This window comes from Ambystoma mexicanum, chromosome 1p (genome assembly GCF_040938575.1).
Source record: "Ambystoma mexicanum isolate Mex_15411 chromosome 1p, UKY_AmexF1_1, whole genome shotgun sequence".
Taxonomy (NCBI): Eukaryota; Metazoa; Chordata; class Amphibia; order Caudata; family Ambystomatidae; genus Ambystoma; species Ambystoma mexicanum.
The window spans coordinates 1,143,102,077-1,143,117,504 of NC_090921.1; the positions used below are offsets into that span (position 1 = coordinate 1,143,102,077).

Sequence of the window (15,428 nt, forward strand, 5' to 3'; positions counted from 1 at the left end):
TGTATCACTGTATTCAGTGTCTGTCTGTTTGCCAAGCCATCTGTAACACTCTATTAAATACACTATGGGATTCACAACACACCAATTTTGTATGCTGAAATGTTTTCCCTCTATAGGTAAACGGGATGAGATATTTAGGTCTGGATGCAAAGGAACAGAAAAGAAGGCATTGTTTAAATCCATAACTGTGAAAACGGTGGCACTCGTGGGTATGTTATATAACATTGTTGCTGGATTAGAGACAATTGGAGTGGCCTCCACAATATTGCTCAAGCGGTGCAAATCTTCTATGAATCTCCATTTGCCTCCCTTTGCTTTTTTCACTGGATACACAGCTGTGTTCCAGGGGGATTCTGATGGTACGATTATGCCTTGCTGTAGCATCGCAACTATTGTATTGTCTAAACTTCATCTGCTTCTCTTGACACGGAATATTGCTTCACTCAAGATAATATTGCTCACTGCTTCAATGTAATTTGAACTGTTCTTATGCTCTTGAGGCAACCTACATCTTGGAGATTGCTGGTTCATAATCCCTTGGGGCCTTTCTCAAAATCTTCATGGCAATATGGTGATACTTTTTTAGCCCATAATATCCCCTGGGGAACCTCTCTATACACTATCTTCAGTTGTCATGGGATATTTGTCTGGAAAATAAACTCATTGTCATCATCCTAATCTTGAAACAACTGTTTGTCAGTAATGTTGGTCAGTCGCAGTGCTAGATCAATTGCTTAAACTGTGCACCGGTCAATACCCTCTTCATTTATTGCGTGCAAAATTACTCTGTCTTCCCTCACCACTGCTACTTCTATATGCACCATAATATCTGCCCCTCACTTAATGTCTGTACTCTGTGGGTAACCGCCAAACCTTGTCCTTTATTCTGGGGACCCATCCCAATAACTCCATAGGAGAACAAGACGGCATTAAGTGGCTCTCTTCTCATAACTCTCTGGCCACAAAATGCTCAAATTAGTATTTTGACGTTCACATAATGGATACCTGCATGGAACAAACTATGCCCTTTTCTGTAAACAAAAGGGTCATGTTAAATTTGTGCATCAAATCTCTACCTAAAATATTCACTGGTGCGCTTCCTGAATATAATAAAGGTACTGACAGTGTGTGTGACCCAATTATAACTGGTAAACCTTTTGCAAAAAAAAAAAACGTTAACATAACCCCAGAAAATCCCAGTGTGGCCATAATCATGTCTGGCAACGAAAATCCCCCTCTGTGACACAGGACCTAATCGCCCCTATGTCTACCAAAAAAGAGAATGTCCTATCCCCATTCCCACCCTTGGTTCCTCTTCTGGGTCTGGAGTTACTGATAGTACTGGACACACCAGAGCCCCCTGTGGGCTGTCCTATTGTGGGTACATGCATGTGGGCCCCCTGTGGGTAAAAAGGGATTCCCTCCAGTGACTGCTGCTCCTCCAAAATGCAGTACAACATCCGCTGGTATCAATCTTTTGCCCCACTGCTGTGCTGTCTGCTGTGCTTGTGCTTGTAAAGCGTTGGGTTGCTGCTGTTGTAATTAGGGCTATGTCTGTTGCTGTGTATAATTTAAATTATTTGTCAGGACATATAGCATCTGTGGTGCTTGTGATGCCTCATAAAAATACTGTGTCTGCTGCTGTGTAGGGTACGTGGGTACATAATGGGCTGCTCTTCCTCTCTGTACCTGTGGCACCAATCCATGCTGCACCATCCCCCTACTTCTACATCCTCTAGCATAATTTCCTGTCATCCCACATGTCCAACATGAGCCTCCAAAATTCCCATTGTCACCAGAACTCAGTCTAATGTCTAATCCTCCTCAATATGCGTGTCCAAATCTGCCTCCCATTGCCTTTGAGAGTTCCCTCTACCTCTGGGATAATACATCTGCTCTCCCCTTCCTCCATTAAATCCCCTTTGGTAGTGCCTGCTGGAAACTCTGCTGATATAGTTCTTCTCCTGTATTCCTGTATTTGTAATCACTGCACCTTCTATTGCTATTCTCGCCAACTTCTTTTGCACTAATTTTGTACCCTAGCTCACACTGTCTTCTACTTTCTTCTATTCCTTATCCTGTTTCAACCTACGAAAATTAACAATGTGCAATTGTATCTCGGGCCACATTTTCATCTCTGTTCCTACTATCTTTCGCAATTGAGCCTGCATGCTTTAAGGGAGACTTTGACATACATTGTGATAAAATATGGGAATAGTCTTGTACCACCTTTCTCTTGTTGCTAAGCACCACATTTCTTTAATTTCCTGAATATACTGCATGGGGTCCTCAACTGGTATAATTTCCCTCAACCTTATGCCGGTCATGTCGGATTTATCTGGGTATATTACTCTGAATGCCCTCCACATATTCACCCTGAAATTATTACATGGGAACCCATCATGATGATTAATGTTCTGTGTTACCACTGCATATCCTGCCCTCCTCAACAGGCCATCTGCTGGGTCTCCCATAATCGAAGCAAATAAACTCTTTGTGTCCCCCAGAGCCAATGTTATTCCTGCTGTTCTCTTTTCCAGTTCATGAATCCACTTGGCCGCCCCTGCTGTAAGGGGACAGCCATTTAGCCATTAAATTATCCTTATCTGTTTGGGGCCTCAGGATTTACTGTGTCAATCACAGGCTCTTCTGTAACAGGGGAAGCTGTGTACTCCGCGTCATGCATGTAGGTGCAATCATTACCTTTTTCCCCATTGCCTGGCATCAGCTATCCAGAGCTGCATTGTCCTCTTTTTAGGGGCCGTGTGGCTGAGGACTATACTATATCAAGCAAAGCAAATCCCACAAAATGGCTTCCTCCCTTTAAGCTATGAGTTTGTTCTTGGTATCCACCTGCCACATACCCAACCAACACTTTTAGAATTTAGGTGGGCACACAAGGTTTTTCCAAAAAATATACATATTTTAATGTCTATAAATTCATAAAACACAATCATAAAACGATCAAATTCTTTAAAAAAAAGAACCCCAATGGTTCACAAAACTGCACCATTCCACTGAGAACACCATTTCATTTCAGTGTGTAAGCATCAAAACACATTTTGACATATTGGTCAATCAAGACATAACATATGCCCAAAATCAATCATGTATTTTCAGTGAAAAATTACCTTTCAAGGGGGAAATAGGTGTGTCAACACTAGACATGTGTTTCTAGAACCTATATGTAATTTGGAAATAGAATCAGATTAATTTTTCTTTGCATTTCCCATAGGTTCTGTCTTCAGGACACTCTTTATTTTCATCACGCGGTCATATTACATGTGTTGCATACTAGGAACATGATGTGCTCCCAAACAATATCTTATTTTCCTTTCTAATACACCTATCTGGGTTATATGAAAAGGTCGAGTCACCAGTGTGATGTAGTGCAGCTATTCCTTGGAATTATAGGGACAAACAGCATATCGGAAGATGGAAATCGATTGTTCACATCCTCTTCTCAATGTATTAAATACACAATACTGTTATCTGCTACTAGGTCTTGAAACAAAGATGTATATGTCACTGGACCTTAATCGGACCGTTGTGTCACGCCGTCTTTCTCGCCTTCAGCTTGGGTGCCCGTTTCCTTAAAATTGAGTTTTACTCAAGGAATAGCGGCATGACATCATGCTGGTGACATCAAGAGGGCCTCATGTGTCCTCTTTTATCTATCCTGTCCTTCTGTTGCTGTCTTCATCATTGCCTCGCCACTCTATGTGCTGACTGAAAGACAGGGTCTATCTATTTGTGTTTATCTAACCCAGCTGCAGTTAAAATACAGTTGCAGAATAAATCACAAGAGGGGAATATCAACGGAGTAACACAAACCCAAGTACACTGGTCCACGGACCATTCAAGCAGCAGGTACTATATCATTTATTTGTGTGTCAGATATACCAGAACTCGCTGAGGGGATTTAGAATCTGATTTAACAGAATTTTGTGTGGGGTAACAAAATAATCATATAAATCTAGCGTCAAAAAGTAAAAATCAAACATATATGTCTATATTGTGGATAGAAGGCTAAGCAGCAAAGGCTGAACCACGCAAATGGGGGATATAGATTGGAACTCCTCTCCACCACTTTGAAGACTCTTGCACTACCAAAAGCGACTTCCCACAAGGAACTCACGATGGGGTAAGAAATGTTGTTGAACTATATGGGTTAACTGTACTTGCACATAACAGAGTCTGGAGAGTAACCAATTCTATATGATGATCATTGTCAATAGGTCACATACAAGAGGCAGGAAGTACCAAGCCAAACCAACTTGAGAACAGGAGTTTACACATACCTAGCAAGCTTAGTATTATAGTGATTAGGTCACAAGACATGTAAAACTCTGACTCAGTGACCATTTTAGTCGTTCTAGATTTTAAATGTTTTTAATACACCACAGTAGGTTTTTACAAAACTGTTGCTGCCTTCCAGGGCCCCCATACAATGCACAGTCCTGAAGAAGGTGGTACAATTATAAGTCCACCGAAACGTCAATCCATGGATAAAGGAACAGGACTAGTCAAGAAATGTTTCCATACGGGATGTCGACCTGGTTCCAATTCAATAGTGTTTGTATCAACACTATTGATATATTGATATATTGGGTCACTAGGGGGTTCTAGCTCACGCAGTGATGGTGGCTGTGGCAAAAGCACTTAGGTTTTACAAAATAATTGTTTGCATACTCATAAATGCAAAGGTTGTCCCTCTGATATGAAACATGATCAATACCAAGGGACAAATAAGGAGTAAAACATATGCTCTTATCAGTATGATATGTGAAACATGTATATTTGCATGAAATGGTTGATACATAAAGTAAAATGGTAAAGTATTAACCAATAAATGTATGTTGTTTGACGATCTAAGAGCGAGTCAAGAGTTTTGGATTTAGTCATGCAAAAAACTGTGAAATTGTTGATATGTTGAGGTGCATTTGTGTAACTAAATGTTGTTCTACCCCTAGTACCTTGAATTAAGGGGTTCCCTCTTGTCTCACAACATTACTGTGTGCACCTGGCATATATTCCTGTCTGCTTAGCACAAAACAAACTCAATTGTTGCTTACCTATGCTGGAAGCATGGGGAAAGCCTATTCATGCAGTTTCTGCTATCCCCCCCCTTTTCTCTCAGCCTTGACATTTTCAGTTGTCTGGACACCATCATGAACCAAGAAAAATCTGTATTAAGCTATTTTATATACAATACTGTGCTTTCTGACCATGCGCTGTGCTGGGCCTTGCAAGGGGAAGATATTGCATACTTCTTATATGTACCCTACCTAACTGTGCACTTCCAAGCAGAGAGTGGGGGGGCAGATCTCTCTCTCCCCCGCAGATGCCTGCCTCTGGAATGGCCTCCCTGCCCCTCTCAGACTTGAGCCGAATTGCCTTAAATTCCAGAAGCTTCCCTTTTTCTTCCTCCTTCCCTCTCCCCATCCCCTGCTAATGCCCCTGTCTGCCTCTTGACTGGCTGCCCAGTTCCTTCAGATGCTTTCAGTACACCAGGCCCCCCTCGTCCAGTCTTCCCCTGCACTTGGTCTCCCCTGCTCCCCCACCTCACAACCTGTACTTGCCCTTCTGGGCCCCTACCCCTGCCCAAGCCTGCCTGGGCTTGCACCCTTGAGCCCTTCCAGACCCTACCTCGCACTTAGCTTGTTGACCTTCCTTGCCCTGCACTCTCTGCATTCCCATGGCTCTGTCCACCTGGCCTTCCCAGGCACTCACTTTTTTCTCACAGGCCCTTGCGCCCTGACCAGCACCCCGACCCCTGACCCCCGTCTCCCCTGCACTTCTTGTTACCGCGCTTGCAAGTTCCAAATGTCACATGGCCTAGCAGGGCTTTTTTGTTTTTGCCCTCCCCACAACCCCTTGTCTTGTTGCACCTCAAAACACATTGTGTATAGGCATATTATAAATACCCAATACATACAAATTAATAAAAAATACTGCCATTCACTATAACCCCTCTCTGTGTATTCAGCAACCTAACCCTCCCTATGAAGCTATAATATAACAACTAGCTTCCTACAGTGTGGCAAGCTAACTCTATCCTACTTTTTTTCCATTCTACCTGGTGGCGGCATAAACAAAATGGCACTTTTATTCTAGTTTCTTTATTCTATATATTCGGTGTCACTTGGGAATAGGCAGGGGTTTGGCCTTACGTATCACAAGTCTAATCTGCACCACACAGGAGTCCTGTGTCTACGTGATCAAAGGATGAGCTAAGATCCTGTGACAAATCACAGGATGCCGTCACTTCTCCTCAAGGGGAGGCCTTTCCCATAAGGCCATGGAGGTGAGGCCGCTACCCGATAGTCCTCCTGGGGGTGGTATAATGTGGTAGGATCTGATGGGGAGGTTCTCGCCCCTTGTGCCCTAGAGAGAAGCATGACCATGTAGGCTATAGCCCTTATGACAGCATCAGACCCCCACACACTTTAGCCTCTCCTTCTTCTGCTAACCTCTTTGTAGACCGTAGACCTATGTATTGTTGTAAGGTAGACTACCTCAAGGTTCTGTAAAGTATTGAGATGAACAGGAACCTCAGGAAAATAGATAACCCCAGTGCTGGGACGAGGTGGGACACAGGAACAATGAAGAGCAATACAAAGAAGGAACTGCAGTGGTATAGACTTGGCGTGGCGAGGCATGATTCCTATGCGATAGTGAACAAAGAAGGACTACCTATCGGGGAGACACAGCCAACCAGGAAGAGAGACCGGGAGCCCGGGAAGTATGAAGGAGATGTGGAGAAGGCTAGGACAGAGCCAAGAGCAGGCCGGTCTCTGAGTCACAAGGACAACAGGACTCCCTTGCCCAATGGCGTCCAGACAGTAATGGGAGGCTGGCAGACGGTAATGTTAACGCAAAAGGCAGCATCCATACCGTCGGTCCAAGTGCTAGGCAGGAGATCTTCAATGTGAAGGCATTGAGAGACGGAGATGCCCGTGCAGCACACAGAGTAGGAGAGAGACCCCGGGGAGAACTGACCGCGTATCCTGAGAACAAGCAAGGTAACGGGAGAGGCGCAGGGATCCAATGAGGATTCAAAGTACAGGAGGCAAAAACCCTGTATGGACATAAGAAGCAGGACTATCCTCCTTGTGGCAGTACTTGGCAGGGAAGTGAACCAACTGGGCCTAACCAAAGAAGTAGAGAAACCTGGGTCAGGGACTCAACAAGAGAGTGATACAAGTAATCTTCATTGTGGCAGTACTTGAAAGGGAAGTTGACCAAGTGGGCCAAACCAGAGAAGTGTTGAGTGTTGTAGGTGTGAAACCTAGTGAAGAGAGACCCATGGGAAGAGAGCCGTTCCCCCTGGTTGTAAGAGATCATTTATGATTACCAGGAGAAAGGAGTCATTCTCCTGGTATCTTGGACCCAGAGGAAGGTCCAAACCGGCCTGGGGAAGGGAGTTATTCCCCTGGGCTTTGTGAGACTGAACGCCAGAAGAGGTGAGGCATTCTCCTAGCCTACAAAGTAAACATTGTTTGGAACTTTGTGACCTGGGGAAGGGAGTCATCCCCTCAGGCTATGTGAGACCGAACACCAGAAGAAGGGAGGTATTCTCCTGGCCCACCAAGAAAGCATTGAGTGGAACTTTGACCATAACCGAGGCAAAGGGAGACATTCTCCTGATATCAGAACAGTACTACTTTATTCCATAGTTTATAGTGTAAGGGACAGAAGTAAGATTTTCTTGACCCAGGACGATGGACACCTTTACTTTAACAGACATCCTGACAGTCACCTTAGCCCTTTAGTTGAGGCAGGGAAACCTCTCTTAGGAATAGGGAAAGATGGGTTTTCTCTTGCTTTATTATTCAATAAGTCTTTAGCCCAGACATGGCTCTTTGTGTCAGAGTCCTTCTTCTGCACCCTTATAATCCATAAAGGCCATGTAGATAGGGGCTCCTACAAGGAGGACATACTTGGAAACTAGCAGACACAGATGTATACACTGATTAACAGTTCCCAGCCCAGGCCAAAAGGCTAGCTGGGTATTTGAGAGGACATTATTTCCCAGGACCCATTCCTCAAGCCTTTTCATGATCTCTCTGGAGAACAATTTTAGTGTTCCATCCAGTAGGCTGATTGGGTGATAGGATGACAGGGATGATTTAGAGCCCTTCTTATAGATAGGCACAATTGTGCTATTCTTCCAACTAGTCAGTATCGTATCTGTAAACAGAAGGGCATTAAAAACATGTATCAGGAATCTGCCCCACAGCTCAACACATGAGCAAAAAAGGTTGTTCGGAATTCCATCAGCCTCTGGAGCTTTATTTGTTTTTTATTGTCCAATAACTTGTTCAAGCTCCCTAACAGTAAAGGTATCTAATTGCATAACACCAGAATAATATGTTGTCTTATTGCCACCCAAAACATCCTTGTCGTACACACTATAGAGAGAACTAAACTGTGTGACCTAATCTTGTTCCAAGACAAACATTTCAGGCATGTATTGCTGACCAAGGTCTAACCCGGCGCAATTCGTGGAGACAATCTTCCCAAAATACTTATTATCATTAGATAAGGCATCTTTGCACAGTGATTCCCGGTGACTAAAGGCGATCTCACATTTCCTTGCTGATAATTCATGCCTATAGTCTCTGCGACATTGGCGAATAGTATCAATATCCGTAGCATCCGCATTAAGGACGCCCAGAAGAGCCCTCCTTTTCTCCTTACAACTTTCTGAGAGCCAGCACGTGGCCTTTCCGTTTGTAGAGGCACCCTTTATTTTAAAAAGGTCCCCACATTTTTTGTAAGAGAGGAAAAGGCCCTAATCAGCTTGTGTGGAGTGCTATTCATATTTAAACACTTCATGAGCTCATCCTTAATTAAGTTAACCTCTTTTACCAAAAAAGCTTCTGCCTGATCAGCGCTACAAGATACAACTCTTCTGTTAGGTATTATTTCCAGTGGTAATGGGTAGGTATAGACATCACTGGCGCCCACTGGTTGATGGCCCCAGCACCTAGTTAATGATACAGGGTCATTGGCTCCAGAATCCAGAACTGCAAAGTCACTAATACAGTCCCCGGGATATAATGAATTATACTATGGAACTGGCCATTATTAAACGTGAAGTTACCTGCAGATGGTGACTCAAACCTCCCATTAATGGCGCGGTAACGAGTTTCTAGCAATATGTCCCACAAAATAAGGGCACTATTAGAGGTAAGTGTATCCATTAAGCAAGGATTATGGACCGAAAGGGTAAAGTGCTCCTCTTTATATATAGAAAGATCCTCTCCTGCCCCCAATCTGAGATTGAAATCCCAAAAAATGATCAGAGTCAGTTCAAAGTCTTTAGATACCATCATTTTGCATTAGTCCCTTTAAAATCCTTAGCCGTACAGATTGTTTTATTTATTTATTTATTGTGCATTTGTAAGGCACTTATACATCAAGTAAATTGTGTTTCAGAGCGCCTGCAGGGCAATGGGGAGGGAACATGGGAATGAAAGGCAAATATAATAATGAAAGAGAGACGGTCCTACTGGGCCTTGTGAGCATTAAGGCATTAAGAATGTGCACATGCAGAGAGAGAGAGGGGATTAGGGGCAGGGGGTAAGTGCTAGGAGTACCATGGAGGGAAGTCCTAGGGAATGTGTCGCAGGCAGCTGTTAAGTGACTGGCAGAAAGCACTTGGGAGGAGTGATCAACTGCCAATAGATGAGTGCAGGCCTGTGATAGCACAGGTCAGTAGGCACTAAGGCAAGTGCTGGCAGTGGGCGGAGGCTGAAGGTGATTGGAGGTGGGAGGCCAGACCAAGGTGGACACATAAGGGCCCAGGTCACCAATCCCAGCAACCGTGGGGTTTAGCAAAGTAGGGAGGGGGGAAGGAGGAGGTGAAAAGGAAATTCTTGAGGCGCTTCCGCAATTTGAGGCGATCTGGCTCAAGATAAAGAGGAGGGGGGAGGCTGTTCCATATGAGGGAGCCAGGCGTGGAAAGAGATTGGCCACCAGCTTGCTATTTAGCGAAGCGCTTGACACACTGAGAGTTGGTGCTGGAGGGACGTAAAGATCTGGAGGGAGAGTATTTGGTGAAAGCACGTTGTAGATAGCGTGGTCCTCTGCCCCAGTCAGCCTTGTCGATGATGCAGGGGGATTTGAATTTGATCTTTGCAGCAACCAGGAGCCAGTGGAGAGATTCTATGGCAGGAGAGATGGGGTCTGTGGGCTTGTGTCCAAGGATAGGTCTTGCAGCCCTGTCCTCATTAGCTGGAGGGGACGCAGAGAGGAAGATGGTAGGTTAAGGAAGAGGCCTTTGCAGTAGTCTAGCCTAGAGAGTACCAAAGCTCTAGACACAGATGACCTATAACCATTTCTATTATAAAGATGTATGAGTCTCAGCGGTTTATAACCTCCGATATCAATAGTTAAAAATGGTATGTTCTCATTTGAAACAGTGATTTCCTTAATGTCTCAGCCCATTATAATAGTTATATAGATGGCTAGGCCCCAAGATGGTCTGCCCCTATTCTTCAGCCTAATCGCAGGCAGATGAAAAGGGAGAACACCTTGCAGGGTATATGCTCAACTGGCCAATTTGCTTGTAGCATTATAACTTGGTACCCCTGAACGAGATCAAACAATGAACCATCCTGGGCCTCAGGAGCCAAACCAAAATGATGTCAGTGGTAAATGTGGAAATTGTGGTTAAATGTTGAAGAGCAATGACACAATATATAGATGATGTGTCTCAAAAAACTTTGAAGAGTAATGTATAAAAAGAAGGGATCTGATATTTTAAGAGTGAATCATTTTGAACTATTTGTCTATATTTTCCTTCCTCTCTCTGAATGCCTCTTTTTTTCTTATAGTCATTCATTGGTTAAGCAAAGCACCTCCCTTTTCAGCACTCCCCTTTCTTTCATTTTCTACCTTAAGTGTATTCTGTGTAAACATCTTTTTCATAAGGATTTTGAATAATTTTCTGCAAGACCTGAATTTGCCACAGGAATATTGATATCTTTGTTTTCATATTTCATTGTGCAGGGACATAAATAGTTTTCTTTGAGGTTACCTGGGAGTATGCTCAATTGTGCAGTTGTTGTATAGAGCATCCCCCAAGGGATTACTAGATTTGTTTTATGCATGCACAACACTTAATCATATTGTGTCATTGAGGATAAATGGGACCTGTTGTGGAGTTTTGTCTATTCAAACGCGCGGAAAGTGATCACGTGCCACAGTTGCATGTAGCGGTTCTGGCTACTAGAACGCTCTGCCCGCGTGCCTCGTGGACAGATCATGCCTGTGGTGCTTTGTCGATGAAACAGGAATTTCAGGCGAGGAAAAAAGAGAAACGTGCCTATATGTTCCTCGCGTACAGTAATGTATTTTTCTGTATCTTGTTTGACACGATGTACCCAGCCTCATGTCCCATGTGTGAAGGCTTTGATCCGTCAGCATTTTTTGAGGCATTGCATGTGGAATGGTGCTTAGCATGTTTTCAGTGGAAGTTCATTGGTTGTGATTGTTCATAGTGTTTGGACCGGTGGTCAACGTGGGCAGGATTTAAAGGGTGAAATGTCCCTCTAGCTTTCCAAGATTGAAGCCATCTGCCTTACTTTTTATTATCTTGACTAATGTTCCCGGAGTTGGTTTTAGGCGCATTCGTCTCTTGCCAGTCCACTGCAGCGATTTGAACCTGTGTCCTGAACGTAATGCAGTGGCACCATAGCTCATCGAGCTAGCTTGCTGACAAAGCTCTGCTTCAGTTTTGTTCAGTTACCAGTTGGGAACATTAAGCCCGTTCCCAAGAGCCACCACACAGCACTGCACCTACCGCGATCAGCTGTTTCACACGCTAAAGAGCACGAATGACATGTTTATTCTGCATTTAAGTATAATTAACGTTGGATTGCCGCAGGCACAGCTGCGTTTGAGTAATGGTGGGTGGCTATGGTCTTTGGCATGTCCCTTAAAAAGTCTAAGGATGGGTGATTAAAAAGGTGAGGGAGGAACTAGCAGGTACACTTTCCATTGAGTTTCTTTCATTCTTGATAATACAGTTGTAAAACACAACGTTTTGTTTAGGCTCCCATTCCTAAAGGGGTTTTCTGTTGTAGTGGAGGAGAGTCAGATTGCCGGAAAGGTGGCTTGTTTGGGAGAGGTAGAGTGAAGGAGAGGAGGATGGTAGGTTGGGGTTTTGTGATTGTTTGTCATTGGGGGCTGGGAGACGAGAGGCATAGTTCTGGCATTTTTTGTACCCTAGAACAATGGTTTTGACTTTCTTCTCTCTTCAGCCGCCATTATCTTCTTTACACATGTCACATTAGGCGTCTGAACTCTGCTCACAGTCCTTCAACACACAAATTGACATGAAACGTGTTACCCTCATACGTTGGGGAAAAATTGATGTAAGTGAACACATCGCTTGTTTGTTTTTTTAAACTCAATATGGAATCGAAGACATTGATCCTTGTTGTAAAGTAACATGTCATGAATTGGATGACTGAAGTTAGTACAATTGTGCGTTTTCAATTGCATTGGGAGACAAGGCTTTGAAAGCATCGCAGGGTGCTGAGGAAACACTATTGTTCATGTCTCTGTGTCTTTCCTTTTAGATATTTTGTTTTTTCATGTGGCATGGAGTGTGCATCGAGCGGGCATTTTGATTTGTGGCTGTCGTCTTGCAATTGGACCATTTGACAAATCGTCAGTAACAATTTTCCAAGTACATTGGAACCATATAACAACAATCTGAAAAGCTCCAGTATCAGTTTTGCACATCGTTTTTTAGGCACCCTCTGGTCCAAACTGGGAAAGGGAGGGATGTTAGACTACATTTCCCCCATTCAGTTCTTGTCCTCTTTGCTGAGAACTCAAACAGAATTTCCAAATTCTGGCCACACTGTGATTGTGCTCTTTGTTTCGGTTAAGCGTCGAACCAGACATGTGCAACAATTGAAAGACAGTGCCAATGCTAGGTTTTAACTGTCTATATGGTAATCCACCACTGTGAAACACTTGTCTCAAAAACGTGCAAAGTGGAAGATTAATGTCCTTTAATTTTTCTTCTTCCAGGTGTAATTTACAGCGTTCTTTTCTGGAAAAGACCACTGCCGACGATTTAAGAAAAGGAGAAAAGGAAGTCAACTACTGGACCTTTTGTGTCTTCCAGCACCGCTTCTTAAACCGGTCTTTTTGCATCCACTTATCAAGTTGAAAAGTTCCACTGCCCGGTATCCCCATGGCCATGTGTCGAGAACTACATTTAGCATCCCGAAATCTGGGGAACCATACACGTAATCTGAGCAATGCAGCTAGAAGTTCGAGAGTAAACAGTGCTGTTGGCTCAAAGTCCAGGGCCGTCTCAGCAAAGGGGCTGCTCAGCCGCTATGGAGAGCTGTTCGGGAGGTGTCTCCTTCTGTGTCACAAAGCCACTCTTGAAGATGTCGCATCATACGCCATAGTTTGCGCCTTGGCACAGCGGGACCTGAAGCACCGTGACATATCCTTGCAGCCACGTGAATGATCATGTGATATCATTTTTCTACTTCATGTTACAGAGTTTGGTCCCTTTTCTGTTTCTTCACTCGCCATGACGCTGACATTGTTTACATTGCCCGTAGCAATTCTGTAAGAAGCTCAAGGAAGGAGGTCAGGAAAGCAGAACCCTGCATTAACGTTTTACTCTGTCATTATTTTGTGCGTACTGTTATTAACATGACATTTTTAAATGTATGTCTTAATAAGCTAATTCATTGGTGCTTGTTGAGTTATCCTCAAATTACTAAATTAGTTGGGTAATTATTGTGGCCAGATCATCTTTCCCCATAAGGTGTCATAAGGATAAACGAACCCAGACAGACACAAAACGGCTTCTTCTCTGGCCACCACCTGGCACCTGCACAAACGTAATCTAAAAATCAAATGAATTAGTCTTTCTAATGCATTCCTTCCCCAAATCAGGAACTGGTAACACCATAATTTGATTTTAAGCAATCCTGCCCTTATGGCTCTGCAGCGGGCGCTGCCGCGGCTTCGGCTATACAATCTGTGTGTACCCTGCGGGCTTCAGGTTAATTTACATCAGCAATTCATCCTTCTGAGGGCCCTACAAGGAAGTCTTTTACGTTTCATTACCACCTATTGCTGTGTGCACTACATGCATGGTGAATAGTCGTATTCATTATATCCTCTTATGTTAGCTAATGCAGTCACACTGCCAAAATGAAATAAATAGCATCAATGTAGACCAATTAGCAACTGAATATTAGGATACACCAATACTGGTAGGTCATGTTGATTGAATAACGGTTTTCTGACAGCTGTTGAATCATTTTACCATGGTCATATTATCTCTGTTTCCTTTTACTAATGTATATATTTATTTTGTATTCTATGAATGTCTTTTTTTTCAATTCACTTTCTAGGCCCATTTTGCTTACCTGGTCCTTTGATGTCAAAATGTGCGCTGGTTTTTCCGTGTAGAGCAATATAGCCCTACGGGGCCCAATCTAAGGAATATGTGTGCACAGGCAACATCTTTCTTCAAGACTTGTGGCCAGAATGTACAGGGCCAAATATCACGGCCCCTTGCAAGATTGGATGCAAATAACGTCATGTTCTAAAGGTTGAATTATAGTAAGAAGGGGCAAAAGACAAGCCAGCATGGTTTATTAGTTGATGATAAGCACAGTCACAAAATAAGCAAAATAAATTAATTTATTTTTGCGGTTGAATTACTCTGTGCATCTTCAAATTGAACATGTCTCATTTTAGTAGAGAACATATTCGAGGACCAGTATAGTTCGATTTTAGTGTTGCAATGTTTCTATCTTTTAGGATTTATTTTAGTCCTTTTTGTTACTGACTAACGTTTATGGACGTGAACCATAGCGTGCTCGCCTCCTAGTCTTTAATAGAATGAATACTTCCTGCGCAGCTAGCAGGGGTAATCTTCAATATTGCACATAAATAGTATTAAAACATTGTGTGTAGCCTTTCAAGGCTCCCTGCTTTATTTGGGGTGGAGGTTGTGATGCTGACATTTACTGGAGTTAGGTTTAGTCTTTGCCATTTTCATGAGGATTATTTGGGGGTGCAGGGGAGAGGTTCACCTGTATATGTTGTCTGCTATGTTTGTGCACAATATGGGCATCTGCATGGGTGTATGATAGCCGTCTGTGTTCTTGTTATTAAACTCAATAAACGTTGATTGGTAAAAAAGATTGGTAAAAAAGATTATTATTATTATTATTATTATTATTATTATTGCACTGTTTTGCACACATGTTTCAGATGTATGTTTCTTTTGCCCCAAGGATGTAATGCAGAGATAGCCCCAAATTGTAATTTAGTTGATTCCAGACCACAGAACCCGTTGCATCATGAGTAGGAGAAGTGAGAGCCATGTGCCCCTGCCGTTTCAGCAGGACATTGACTCTGAGGCTTTT

General features: G+C 43.3%; 1 protein-coding gene across 4 annotated transcripts in view; it reads left to right on the forward strand.

The window, feature by feature from the left end:
• Nucleotides 1-15,214, forward strand: part of LOC138449874 (lens fiber membrane intrinsic protein-like) — a 203,529-nt gene extending 188,315 nt beyond the window's left edge. For all 4 annotated transcript variants that reach the window (XM_069604801.1, XM_069604798.1, XM_069604800.1 and 1 more), the window contains one exon: nt 13,054-15,214. In XM_069604801.1, the coding sequence (XP_069460902.1) occupies nt 13,054-13,103 (50 nt within the window). In that variant the 3' untranslated portion in view covers nt 13,104-15,214. The remainder of the gene's footprint in view (nt 1-13,053) is intronic.
• The last annotated feature ends 214 nt before the right edge of the window (nt 15,215-15,428 follow it).